Source organism: Physella acuta, unplaced genomic scaffold, assembly GCF_028476545.2.
Source record: "Physella acuta isolate Inbredline_101_S28 unplaced genomic scaffold, ASM2847654v3 ptg000038l, whole genome shotgun sequence".
NCBI classification, from domain to species: Eukaryota; Metazoa; Mollusca; class Gastropoda; family Physidae; genus Physella; species Physella acuta.
In genome coordinates this window covers 1,170,864-1,185,089 of record NW_026731558.1, presented here as the reverse complement: position 1 = coordinate 1,185,089, position 14,226 = coordinate 1,170,864, and the positions used below count along the sequence as shown (strand labels likewise).

The 14,226-nt window shown below is 46.2% G+C and overlaps 1 protein-coding gene across 1 annotated transcript in view; it reads right to left on the bottom strand.

The window, feature by feature from the left end:
• LOC131943096 (homeobox protein Meis1) overlaps positions 1-14,226 on the bottom strand; it is a 121,348-nt gene that overhangs the window by 46,118 nt on the left and 61,004 nt on the right. Inside the window, exon 7 of the mRNA XM_059303122.1 lies at positions 9,965-10,009. Within this exon, the coding sequence (XP_059159105.1) occupies positions 9,965-10,009 (45 nt within the window). The remainder of the gene's footprint in view (positions 1-9,964; positions 10,010-14,226) is intronic.

The following is a 14,226-nucleotide window of genomic DNA, read 5'->3' as shown; positions in this document are numbered from 1 at the left end:
TGGCGGCTACTCGTATACCCCCCCCCCCCCACACACACACACATGCACACGTAATGTTGTCCAGCACATAATTTGTTACAGAATAAGCCGACAGCAGAGCAACTTCGACAAGGGCAGATAATCAAACAAATTATCTGTCTCTCGTAGATTATGTCCCCTTCGACCACCTCACGTTCTAAAGCTCGGCCAATGAAGCTGATGTAATTTTTTTAGAAATCCCCCCCCCCCCCCCCTGGATTTACAATTTGGGTCCCGATCATTTCAGGTCGTGCATGGAGGCTGGCCACGTGACGTCAAACAATGTACCACCGGATGTGGCGAAAGAGGTCGTGATTTGGTGCCGGTGACTAATGGTATCAGAGTGGCGACACGATAGCGTCGAGTGGGGAAAAATGTATGGAGTGGGGTTTGAGAACCCTCGTCTGATAACAACAACTGCTCGTCGAGATCTCGTCGGTTGCATGGTGGTGCCGCAACAACTGCGCCGTGCGCTCTGATGGTTGCGCAGTCAGACATATCAAAGGGCAGCAACCCCATAAGGGCAGTAACTCCGTGAAATTATTATTGTTTTGTCAGCCTTTCAATCGGATCGTTTCAGGAGAAAAATGGTTCACCTATGCGTTACGTTCTCCGGTCCGTCAGTCGAAAAGTTGCATTGTTGTAGAACCTGCCTTATCGGCCACTGAAAGAGATAATTCTAACAACCATTCAGAGGTTTTTTGAGTCAACCAAGGATGATAAAGAGGTCAGCCCAAGACGGGCGATAATCCAGCAGGTGTACACCTGGTGTGTTCATCCGGTTAAAATAGGTTGCAATCCGGCTAAAATAGGTTGTTATCCGGTTAAAATAGGTTGCCATCCGGCTAAAATAGGTTGTTATCCGGCTAAAATAGGTTGCCACCCAGCTACGGTAGGTTGCTAACAGCACATATCTGACAAGTGCAGTCAGCCCTTACAGCACCTAGAATGCACCTGTGACTAGTGCACCTACAGCACTTAGCACATACCTGACTAGTGCTGTCAGCCCTACAGTCTAAGCCAGCCTGGCCCCTGCACGTGACCCCCCCACCTCCATAAGCTGACATGATAAAACACAACTGTGACCTTGCCTGCCAACCTAGGCAAGCCGTAGAAGCAAGGTGAATAAAAAAACGTATCCATTAGCATGGGCCCATTAAACCATCAGTGGCCGAGGGATTTAGTTTTTCACCTCTCAGCCCAAGCCGGCCTTAGGGCGCATAAAAAGTGTCACCAGTACCAGACCCTACCCACGGGCACAATGCCTGCCAGGCAGGGGCATTGCTCTCTTAATGTCCTCGGCAATCACACCATTGCGAGGGGTGGGGGGTCTGTGCGCCAGGGGTGGGGGTGTCGGCTGGAGGTGCACCGCCCCGCCTACACGCGAACAATGGCAAAGGTTCCACAAGAAACCCGACAAGGCCGCGAACTGGCAGTTGTGTTGCTGGGCCCCGCTTTATAGTCACCGATTTATTCGACGGGTGACGGCGGCCAACCTTGATTTTCCCGTTTATTGCGTCATGAAATATGCGATAACACACACATATCCTGCCGCGTCACTCACCCGCTACACTGGACTACATGTCAACTCTATGGCAGATTGGAATTAACTTCTTACCCAAGCTACTCTTTTTAGCTATTAATCCAAGCCTGGGAAAATAACGATGCTAGAAATAGATTTCACCTCTACGGCTACCCATGTAGCTATGTAGCACTAGAAGGTGGGTAGAGTTGGGGGGGGGGGGAAGGGTTTGCTAGAAGCCTATAGGTTCAGTTGAGGGAAGGGGGGGGTCGTCTTTTCTGGCAATAAGATTTTCATTTGCAGTCAAAAGCCTGGCTTCGTACCTGATAAGTTTGCCAGCGAAGCTAAACAATGTCTAGCCAAATAAAAATATTGTTGTACTTGAATTACCCACGATAAACCGTGGATATATGTGTGGGGGAGGGGATGAGTGCGGGGGGGGGGGGGGGATCACCGGAAATTCCCTATTCTTTTCCAGTGTACTATTAATGCCGGTATCAGCCACGAAAACGTGGTGTTGTATCCCTTTGTTATTTATCTTAAGCGAAACGAAGTTGTCTAATAGAAAACATAGCCTAGCTCTATACGACGATGAAATAAATGCATTATAAAAATGAATATTGGTGGGATGTTTTATATAAAAGGATAAACCTATTTTTAATATCAGTTTTGTTTTTCTTTTCTAGAAACTGACACCCTCCGTAATATTAAAAAGTTTAAAAGTTCATAGATCTACACGAAATTTTAAGAATTGAATAAAGTATTGGAGGCCTGTTGGCTATTTGTTTCCTGGCCGGATGATTTATGATCCATTTTGAGTTTAGTACCCGGATGTTTTTTTTTTATGGCGTTAATGAGTTAATTGAGAAGGTTAACAGCCCTCCAATATGTCAAGTCAGGTCTCCCCACACCCCGGTGTTCAAACATGTATTTGTATTACATCATTCAGCAGTGGTCATGGTTTAGACATAACATGACGTCACCACGTTCTAACGCAGTGGTCAAGACGAGGACATGATGTCACGACCCCCCCCCCCCCCGATTAGCCACCGTGGCGTCCAACCAACTGTCGTCAACCATTGGACAACCTTCTGCTTCTGTTATCGCTTCCATCGGCTCCACATCTGATAAATAACGTTTATGAATAATAAACAATCGCCTGTTTTCATCGCTGTGCCGGGAGCCAATCAGATTAGAGTTAACTTAGAGACCACGGTCTTGCCCTAAAGTTGAATGCATAATTATTGCAGCAGACGAAATGAATCAATAGAGCTTATACCCCTCACTACTAGTCGACTTGTGGAGCAGTTAATTGATTTTGTCTTTTCTGGGGCGAGCGAATACAATCAAACTGTAGGAAGTGTTGTTAGACCATGGACGAGCAGTTATAACAAAACAAACATTATAAAACATGTAGCACTTTTGTCCTCAAGTAAATATTTTGACTTGTCTAAACAAGCCAATGTAGGAGCTGGCAAAAAATGGCTCATATAAAAGGGATCCGAAAGGAAAGGTCAAGAAAACGATTTGGTCTGTAGTCAGTCTGGAGGGGGAGGGGGGCGCCGTGTCGTAAAACGGCCATAGCCCCGGCCATAAAGTGTCACCGACTGGAGAGCCGGGTCTTCTGTATCAATCGGCCATAAAACCTGACCCACTTGCCGCACCCTAGCCGGCCACGGCACTAGGCCCGGCTCCGGCCCGGCCCGTAGTCGGAGAGGCTGATGGTGCACGGGTCAGTCCGTATGATGGGGGACTGAAGGCTGGTTGAAATGATGGGGGACTGGAGGCTGGTCGAAATGATGGGGGACTTTAAAGCCAGTCGGAATGATGGTTTCATTGCTGTAGTTGAGCGCTAGTCAGACTATGGGCGTCAACCCCAGCCATTTATGTGTTCAGAATTAACGACGTTCATCTAAAGGTCGAAGGTCAATACTTGCTGGAACTAACAGTTCAACTTGATTTAATCCTAGCCTGTATCGTCGACAGGACACACTGTTTCAGTTCATTGCTCATAAATATATTGTCCTGACGCCATAAGCTTACATATAATACCTTTACATATTCAAAAACAAACAACTTTCCCTTGTAGTTAGCGAGAGCTAGAAAATACTCTCTAAGCTAGTCGCTTGTATAATAAAATCCAATAGTTATTCCATACAAGTTCCGTCATGCCCTTCACGCACCCATTATTTCACCACCAAAAGTTGGCCTGTGCCTTTAACTTCCGTCACTTTGGTGCGTCCTAAGCTGAACATAAACGACATTTGTTTGTTAGCAGAATGTGAAGTCAAAATATTTTTAAGCTTGGGGATAGATCTCGGCTAGTGGGGGGGGGGGGGGGGGGGGGGAGTAGGCTGGCGAGAAAAGACTTCCTTTGTGTGGGGGCAGGGGACTCGGGGGTAGGGGACCCACGGGCAATAACCCATAGACAGTGTCGCTAAAAGGGGACAGCACTTGGGCTCGCAAAGTCGGGCAGGAAAAACACAACATCGTGGGTGGGGGTTCTGGAAGTGGCAGGGGAGGGGGAGAATGGTAGTTGTAGGTGGAAGAGGTGCTAGTAGCGATGGGGGGTGTTCTAGGTGGGGGACGATGCTAAAACTGTAGATGGGAGGAGGGCTTAAAGCTGGACGGGAGTATGAAAATGGGAGGTAGGAGGAGTGCTAAGTGTTGTTGGTGGGGGTGCTAAAGTTGTTGGTGGGGGTGCTGAAGTTGTAGGTAGGGGTGCTAAAGCTGTTGGTGGGGGTGCTAAAGCTGTTGGTGGGGGTGTTAAAGCTGTTGGTGGGGGTGTTAAAGCTGTTGGTGGGGGTGTTAAAGCTGTTGGTGGGGGTGCTGAAGTTGTTGGTGGGGGTGCTAAAGCTGTTGGTGGGGGTGTTAAAGCTGTTGGTGGGGGTGTTTAAAGCTGTTGGTGGGGGTGTTAAAGCTGTTGGTGGGGGTGTTAAAGCTGTTGGTGGGGGTGCTGAAGTTGTTGGTGGGGGTGCTAAAGCTGTTGGTGGGGGTGCTAAAGCTGGTGGTGGGGGTGCTAAAGTTGTTGGTGGGGGTGCTAAAGCTGTTGGTGGGGGTGCTAAAGCTGTTGGTTGGGGTGCTAAAGTTGTTGGTGGGGGTGCTAAAGCTGTAGGTGGGGGTGCTAAAGTTGTTGGTGGGGGTGCTAAAGCTGTTGGTGGGGGTGCTAAAGCTGGTGATGGGGGTGCTAAAGCTGTTGGTGGGGGTGCTATAGTTGTTGGTGGGGGTGCTAAAGCTGTTGGTGTGGGTGCTAAAGCTGGTGGTGGGGGTGCTAAAGTTGTTGTTGGGGGTGCTATAGTTGTTGGTGGGAGTGCTGAAGCTGTAGGTGGGGGTGCTAAAGTTGTTGGTGGGGGTGCTAAAGCTGTTGGTGGGGGTGCTAAAGTTGTTGGTGGGGGTGCTAAAGCTGTTGGTGGGGGTGCTAAAGTTGTTGGTGGGGGTGCTAAAGCTGTTGGTGGGGGTGCTATAGTTGTTGGTGGGAGTGCTGAAGCTGTAGGTGGGGGTGCTAAGAGCTGTTGGTGGGGGTGCTAAAGCTGTTGGTGGGGGTGCTAAAGCTGTTGGTGGGGGTGCTAAAGCTGTTGGTGGGGGTGCTAAAGTTGTTGGTGGGGGTGCTAAAGCTGTTGGTGGGGGGGGGGGGGTGCTAAGAGCTGTATACAAATGGCGTGAGACTGAGGGAGCACAGTCTGCTAACCTTGTTATGTTGACAGAAAATCTATACCGCCTTGCTAGTTTTCTTTGTCCGCTAAATGCAGGGCAGTCAAGTGCCCGGGACGAAAACAAACGGGCATTGTTGTGCCCTCTAAATCAACCTGCAGGGCATCTTAATGTCACGTGATATGCATCTCATTGTAGGCAAAATTCGGATTATTGTTTTCTGTTGTATAAGCAAATAGGACATAGTCCTAGGATCAAAACCCAGCGAGAATAGGTTTGTCCAGACGCGTTTTAAACTTTGTATGAAAACACATCATCAACATAAATCGTGACGTCGATGTTAAAATCAAATAACTTTTTTAACGACATAGTAAACTTTTTATTTTATTTTTAGGCTGTGAATTAATGCTTTAGCCAAAAATTCTTTAGGATCAACTAAGCTTTAACGAGACGCCATAAACCCAAGAAAACCCTGACCAAAACCCGCAGTTAAACCCGCAGTTAAACCCGCAGTTAGACTCGCATTGACCGCCCTTCTCCGCCCCCGTTTCTCTGCCAGTTAAACCCCGACACGTTCCCCTCGTTATTGTGTCTACCCCGGCAGTGTTGTGACGAGTCTCCGGATATCAACTGCTTGCATTCGCCCATTGTGACGAGCGTTGCACTGATCCCCTTACACCACAGCCACTGACTAAATTGATGGTTGCCACCCCCACTCCCCCCACCCACCTGACACAACACATCATAAAATCCTACACACTACGACTTTTCTATTTTGACACACACACGGCGGCCGACCTCCGTGGCACACAATAGGCCATTAAACACGTGTTAAGAATATACTTGTCTTGTGTTATTTTTTTTCTGGATTTTCCCGATCATTTGAGTAGAGAGATGACGCAGGCACAGCGAAGGGAGACAACTCCAATTCGCGAACAGATTAAAGGGTGTTAGGCTCAAGAATGCGAATAGAGAAACGCAGGAGGGACGGGATTTGGGGTCAAACTTTGTGAATAAAATTCTGTAGTACGCCAGCAATGTTGAACAAAGGATTACCCGTAACATAAAACTAGAGGAGCTCCGTAAAACAACACCCGCGCCTTCAACAGCCCAAGACATAAAAATAGCCCCGGTATACATAGGGACAGCCCCTAAATGAATAAGCCTGCTAGGCTCACTGCCCGGCGATTTTAATACCACCTCGACTTGCAATGGGGGGAGCGGTGTAGGGTGATTAGGGGTGGCTCAGGGGCGATGTTAAACAGACACCCGAGTGCCAAAGTCTGTCAGCCCGGGGTCGGGGTAGAAAAACAAACAAAAAACATTAACCGGAGAAAGCGAGGGACTAGTTGGCTCGTTTAAAAACTATCACCGGGAATGAATGCGGGAGAGGTGTGGTGTGGGGGGGGGGGGGGGGTGCAGGTGAGAGGGAGGTTTGTTGTGACAGTGTGCGTGGCCCACCCCTAACTGTAAACACGCTGTCAATACATACATACGATACATGGGGTCCCCACGCCCCCACTCAACTACTGGAAAACAAAAGGGATACTGGGGTCCCCACCAAATATGGAGGACGTGCATGCGGTAGTTGGGATCCTCACGACCCCCATTGGCTGACATAGAGCGGCTGCAAGAACACCAACAAGGTCATACCACCATAACACCACCTACATAGCCCTACCACCATAACACCACCTACATAGCCCTACCACCATAACACCACCTACATAGCCCTACCACTATAACACCACCTACATAGCCCTACCACTATAACACCACCTACATAGCCCTACCACCATAACACCACCTACATAGCCCTACCACCATAACACCACCTACATAGCCCTACCACTATAACACCACCGACAATTCTACCACCATAACACCAACTACATAGCCCTACCAACATCATACCACCTACAATTCTACCACCATTACACCATCTACATTGACCTACCACCATAACTACACACCACCTCCATATGATGTAAACAATGAACACCAGTGGCGTGTGTTTTACACCCCCAACAATAGCTTAGACCTACTCATTAACGACCCCCGACCCCCTATCCCACGCCGCCCCAGCACGCCTGTCTATGTGTGTGTCGTGTTTTGATAGGCACTCACTGAACATGCCCCAGTCTTGTAGCCGTCATGTTTTTCCAGGTTGCTCGTCTCAACACACTCATCAATTACCGCGGTCATTAAGAGTAGACCATTAATAGGTGCTGTGTTGACAAGCGGGGGGGGGGGGACGGGCTGGAACAATGAAAGACCTAGTTTTGGTGGAGTGGTAACGACTGTAGCCTGGCCCTCTGCTTGAATAGGAAACACGGTCGTGTTGGAGCCAGGTTCTACTATAGGACTAGGCATAAATCTGGAGATTAGGTTAGATTAAAAAAACTTGGGGGGGGCGGGGGAACGGGGCGCTGGAGCAGGCAATCGGGTCATGTTTTGATGCCGCCTGGGCCAAAATTAACTTTCCACAGCGTCAATCTAGACCAGAGCCAATCAATGGCGCGCATTCAAGGACAAATTCTCATTGAATTCTCCAATGGAATGCCTGCCGAGATCGATTCTAAAATTCTATCGCCGTTGCTGTCGATACTGCTAAGGAAAATTCGTCTTTTTAAAAACTAAGATGCATTTCTTCGAATCAAAATTCTATACCAGATTTAAAACTCAACATTAATAGTAGGTAAAAGTTGTACTTCAAGACCAGCGAAATTTGGCGAACGGGTGAGCGGAGAAAAATTATAAAATAAATACTGGCTTTATCGTGTGTACACGGCCTTAGAGAAGAAACCGGCGTGCAATATGAGCTTGTGGCGCATGAAATTGCCTTCACAGCTTGCCGTTTCCGGGACAACTGACCAACCGAAGACCAATGGGGCAAGACAAATTCTCGGCCTTCTAGACTCGCGGGGAATGAAAGAAGGAAGAGAGCGAGGAGGGCGACAGAAAGGGAAGGCACTGAAACGTGTAAGACGCTGGCAATTATCTTTTTGTTCTGTATTTCCTTGTGGGTTCTCGGCCAGTCAGGGCGGCTAAAGACCATTGTCAATGTACGTGAGTACTTCAGGTCCTTGTTTAGACAACACACGCTATATATATATATATATATATATATATATATATATATATATATATATATATATATATGGATGCCCAGATAGCCTGAAATAACGGCTGCCACAATGTAAAACATTGGAGTGCACACGCCTTCGAGGCGCCTGAGAATGCTACCAGAGGTCAGCTCGGTCAACGAAAAGGCTCCACCTCGTTACCAAGGCAACCACTAGAATCGTCTACATAAATTCTCTTTGCACTGGACTGACCTGCATGGGCAGTTCGCGAACACGTGACCTGGGTGGGATGAGGGGGGATGGGGGAGGAACAGGTGTCTTTGCTGGACCATGAAGTGCCCCCTGGCGGTCTAAAGATAACTCCTGACCTACCTCCCCCCATGAGACCAGTATGAGGCTAGACATGAACGGCGGGGTTGGCAGACTCGAAGATAGGTGCTCGGTGGAGGCTGGTCGCTGGTACAAATTGGGGGGGGGGGGGGCGACTGGTACCTGGGTATTCACAGTTGAACTTCACATGAACGATTCACGTCTTAGAAAAAAAAGTATCCACAATGCATGCAGTGGTCAGCAAGTCTAAAAAAAATATTTTCATTAAACATAAGCAGCGTCCTGCTCACCCCACCCCGACACCCCACACCTAAGCCCCACCCCACAGAAGTGTCAAACAAAACTGGACCCTCACATGTATCTAATTCCAACCCACATCTACCGGCTTATTGTGAGTATCAACTCGGCAAATCTTTGAGCAAACAATCACGGTGCCCGTCCGTCAGCTGGGGGCCTGTCCAAAATCTGGACGCTGGTCAGTTGTGCTTATTTTCCCTCAAACAAAAACACGCCAGGCACCTCTAGGATTTCTCGCCCCAGCCCCACCCTGCCCAGCTCTAGCTCCAGGGGGGAATTTTAACAGCGTGACGTCACGCCGGGGCTAATTAAAAGCTTAATTAGATATAAATATCTCATTCCCGAACCTCGCATTTCCTGTTACATCCAATATTAAAATGAAGCCAAAAAATTTGATGCATTGTTTGTCTACATGTGGGAGGTGGGGGAGGCTTGATGATTTATTAGCATAAATTCTTTAATTACAGACAGGGGTTAATTAGGCCGTACCCCGCCTCTCAGCGGCTCCCGTTGTGGATCATTGCCTACAGCACGAGCGTGGAGCCAAAGGGAGGTTAGTATAAGTAGACGGACGGGAAAACAAGGGAGGTAAGCATTTCAAGAAAACAAGTAGGGATGAAGGCGCATGGGGGGGGGGGGGGTAGGAGGGGGGGGGGGGTACCATAAGTAAATCAAACTTCAAGAAAAACAGGAAAAGTTACTGTATGTTAAGCCAGGGGAGAGTATCTAGAGTAAACAAAATAAGACAGGGAGAGTACTAAGTGTAAGTAAAATAATAAGGAATTCATGGTAAGTAAAACCAGAGGAGATTACTGTGAATAAACCAAAGCAAATAAGCTAAGAACTGTGTCTATTGGTTAACCATGTACTAACAAGGGAGAAATATTGTACTTACAGCTAAGAAGGGCGCTAAGAAGGGCTACTAGAGGTACCAACGAAAGGAAGGGCAACAACTGTATGTAAGCCAAGGGAGGCTACTTGAGTTAAACCTTTGTAAACCTAGTAAAATCTCTGGTAAAATCTCCAGTAAAGCTAGAATTAACATCCGGCCTGTACTCACCATTTTTTCACTCCCGAATAAATGATCGCCATTTGGTGAGAAAACCTGCAACAAAACAAAAGGTAATGGATGAAAACAGTTAGATGATAACAACAAAAAAAAGGTAATGGATGAAAACAGATGATAACAAAAGGTAATGGATGAAAACAGTTAGATGATAACAATAACAAAACAAAAGGCAATGGATGAAAACTGTTAGATGATAAGAACAACACAAAAATACTTGCATTAACCGTTTAAAAATAACCACTTACAAAACAAAATATCTTGATTATATCTTTGAAAATAATACAATTAAAACAAAAATTCATGGATTATGTCGTTGTTAGATTATGTCTTCATTAACATTATCGCTTAGACCATTTAAAGACAAAGCTATGACAGGAGAGATTACTTCTACTAATTAAAGTAGGATCAAATCAATTTTATAATTAAAAGTAGCTATCTAAAGAATAGTAAATAATGTATTTCTTAGAGTATTAGACCTGTCTTAGTCGTTTGATTTAAGAACACTCATATATATATATATATATATGTACACACACATATATATATATATATATATATATATACATATATATATATATATATATATATATATATATATATATATATATATATATATATATATATATATATATATATATATATATATATATATATATATATATATATATATATATATATATATATATATATATATATATATATATATATATATATATATATATATATATATATATATATATATATATATATATATATATATATATATATATATATATAGATAGATATATAGATATATAGATATATATATATAGATATATAGATATATAGATATATATATATATATATATATATATATATATATATATATATATATATATAGATATAGATATAGATATATAGATATATATAAACATATATATATGTGTGTGTGTGTATGTATGCATGTATATATATACTTTTGCCTATAACAAAAGTATTATGCAAATAGGGATAAATGTTAGATTGAAAGAAGCGGTGTTAAACATCCTATAGAGCTAATAGAGTGGCCTAAAGACCGCAGCTACAGACAGAATAAGTGTTGTCCCAGCACTAATGAGGCGTGCCCTCCCGACCGCCCCCCTTAAGGAACGTCCGGCGGTGGAGCCCTTAAGTTTTCTGGCGCATGCCGGCCCCTTCATTACCGTCTGGAAGTGATCAGAAGCACCATCAGCCGCTGGCTAAGCAAACACCACAACGGGAGCCAAGTTCTGGCCCGGGGCCATTCCGACATTTCTGGAACCGCTGTAGTGGTGGAACCGACGATGAAGAAAAACCGGAAAACTCCAGACAAATAAAAAAAAACGGCGCGTAAAAAAACATGCGAACGTCTGCCGCCTCTTGAACCTCCGCGTCAAAACCAACCGTGGCTCATCGTTACGTTATTGTGGCGGTCTGTTTTTCCTGCTCAGTGGGCCCCCGGGGGACCCAGGGATGAGTTGGTCACCGCATTGTTATTTTATTGTACCGTGTTGTTTAGCGCGGGGCAGGGGTGTAAGGAAACTGTCCAACACGAGACGATAAACGTTATGTATTTATCTCGTGCTGAGGGCACTGCGGCAAATACACAAAGTCATCCGAGGCAGGGAATATCGCCACGAGTGGTTCCAGAGCTTCCAGAGTTATCTTTCTGGGATCTCTCATTGTTTGCAATGTTGCATTCGTTTGTTTATGGTGTTCGTTCATTAGGGGAAGGCGCGCTAATTATCGCACACCACAAGGTGGTTAAATCATCAGAGCTCCATAAACTTTTGCTGGGGTACGTCTTGTGGTTGGCGCGGATTGGGAACTGGGGTTGGGACGGGGGGAGGGGTTGGGATGTGGTGTCGGGATATGGGAATGTTATGTGGGGTTGGGGTGGAGGGTTGCGCTGTGGGGTTGGGTTCTGGAGTTGGGATGATGGGCCACGATCTGGGGTTGGATAATGGGTTGGGAGTTGGGATATGGGGTAGGGTTTGGGTTGTGGGGTTGGGACGTGCTGTTATCAGCCGAGGTTTGAAGTAAGAGCTGGGATCTGGGACTGGGAAATGGTGTTATGGGCTGGGGATGGGAAATGGTGTTATGGGCTGGGGATGGGAAATGGTGCTATGGGCTGGGGATGGGAAATGGTGCTATGGGCTGGGGATGGGAAATGGTGCTATGGGCTGGGGATGGGAAATGGTGCTATGGGCTGGGGATGGGAAATGGTGCTATGGGCTGGGGATGGGAAATGGTGCTATGGGCTGGGGATGGGAAATGGTGCTATGGGCTGGGGATGGGAAATGGTGCTATGGGCTGGGGATGGGAAATGGTGCTATGGGCTGGGGATGGGAAATGGTGCTATGGGCTGGGGATGAGGTCTGGGGTAGTCAGGTATTGAGGGAAAGGTCAACCAGGAAGAGCCGGTAGACGGCGCGTGAAGTGGACACTTGTGCTGACCTGACGGAGCTCTGGAACTAAATGCCAGGAGATGGAACCTGTCAGAGACGTCTTGACGTGGCAGACGGCCGTGACACACCGCAACTGTGCACTCTAGACACAGCAGCTGCCGACACATGGGATCTTCACTCCACATATGTGTGATCTTCACTCCACATATGTGTGATCTTTACGACACATGTGTGTGATCTTAATGCACATGTGTGTGATCTTTACAACACATGTGTGTGATCTTCACGACATATGTGTGTGATCTTCAATCCACGTAAGAGTGATCTTTATTGCACACATGTGTGTGATCTTCACTCCACACATATGTGACTTTTCCTTCAAAAATGTGTGTGATCTTCACTTCATACATGTGTACGCCTCCAAAATCTGGCACAGAATATAAATAGACGTGTGTATCCAAACGTCCGTAATAGATTTAAAAATCCAATAAATCAAAATGTCGTCATGAAATAATGCGAAGCAATCCCCTCTGGGACCACGTGTCATCCTCCACTGGTCAGCAGGCATCTGAATGACCAGGAAATTAAAACATAGAAACGTGACGTCATTTCCCCCTGAAGGGGTCAGCGCTGCACCCACGCGCCGCTGTGGGTCGCCGTGACATGTCATTACCACGCTGACCATCACATTATAAAAAAACTGGCCGCAGGTCAGGACGAAATCAGAAATTGATAACCGGTCCCTGTGGGCGAGATCTGCATGGGAGCTTAGTTTACGGGAGCTGAGCTTAAATCGGAGTCAAGGTTTTTCTTACCTCCCTAGTCATAAATGCCACTTGCCGGTGAGGGCACGCGATGTGCCGGCAGTCCGGCAAGGTGTTTGGGTATTTACACATGCCATCACCTCGCTGTAGAGGACGGGCTGTCCCCCCGGGCGACGGCTCTATGGCGTGGTGTCCAGTGATTGGAAACAACCCACGTTACACAAACCCCAACTGACAAAAGCCCCCGCCCAGTTAGCCCATCCCCAAACAGATCTCCCCCGTCCCCCGCTAACAGTTTCAACTTAGCAGGGCCTGTGTCAATATTTTAATCCGGCTCCGTGGCTCCGGCTCACGTTTACTGATGTGTTTGTTTCTTGGCGTGAACCGGCGTTAGCACTACACCGACAGTTGGCGAAACCTGCAAATATTTGCCGCGCACTGACCGGTGTGACGTCGCTCAGGTCACTGGCGACCAGACCTGTTTATTTGACCAATCAAACCGTAATCGTGACAGGCGTAACTCTGTCAACAGACCAGATACATTTGCTGTCCGGCCGGGCTAACTTGCTGACCTGTCTTTAGACACAAACGTCAGATTTAGAACAGCTTTCTCGCTCCCTCTTCCTGTAGCATGTCGCCGATTGTTTATCTAATTAGCGAAACATTTCTGTTTCCATAATGGCTTTTCTGGAAATAACTCATCAAAACTAACGTCGGCGGTGAATTAAAACCTATTTATTTATAGAACGGGTTTGCTACCTGAGCCGTTACTCCTGACCACGACCGAGTGTACAGGTACTAAAACAGAATTCAAGTTTTTACTTTTTTAACGAACCACGTCGCGAAATTTTATTTACCATAAAATCAGTTTCTCACGCTCGTTGTATTGAAATCTCCAAGCCCCAAGCGATAAAATAAGATTTTATAAGTTCAAATCCCAGTCATATATTTTTTCTTTCTTTTTTTTTTTAATAGTTTAAAACCTGATTTGATTTTTATGAGCGCAAACTATTGAATGATTTTAAAAATCGTGTGGGAAAAACCTGTTATCGCGAGTCAACTAGCACACTGAACACAGGTACAT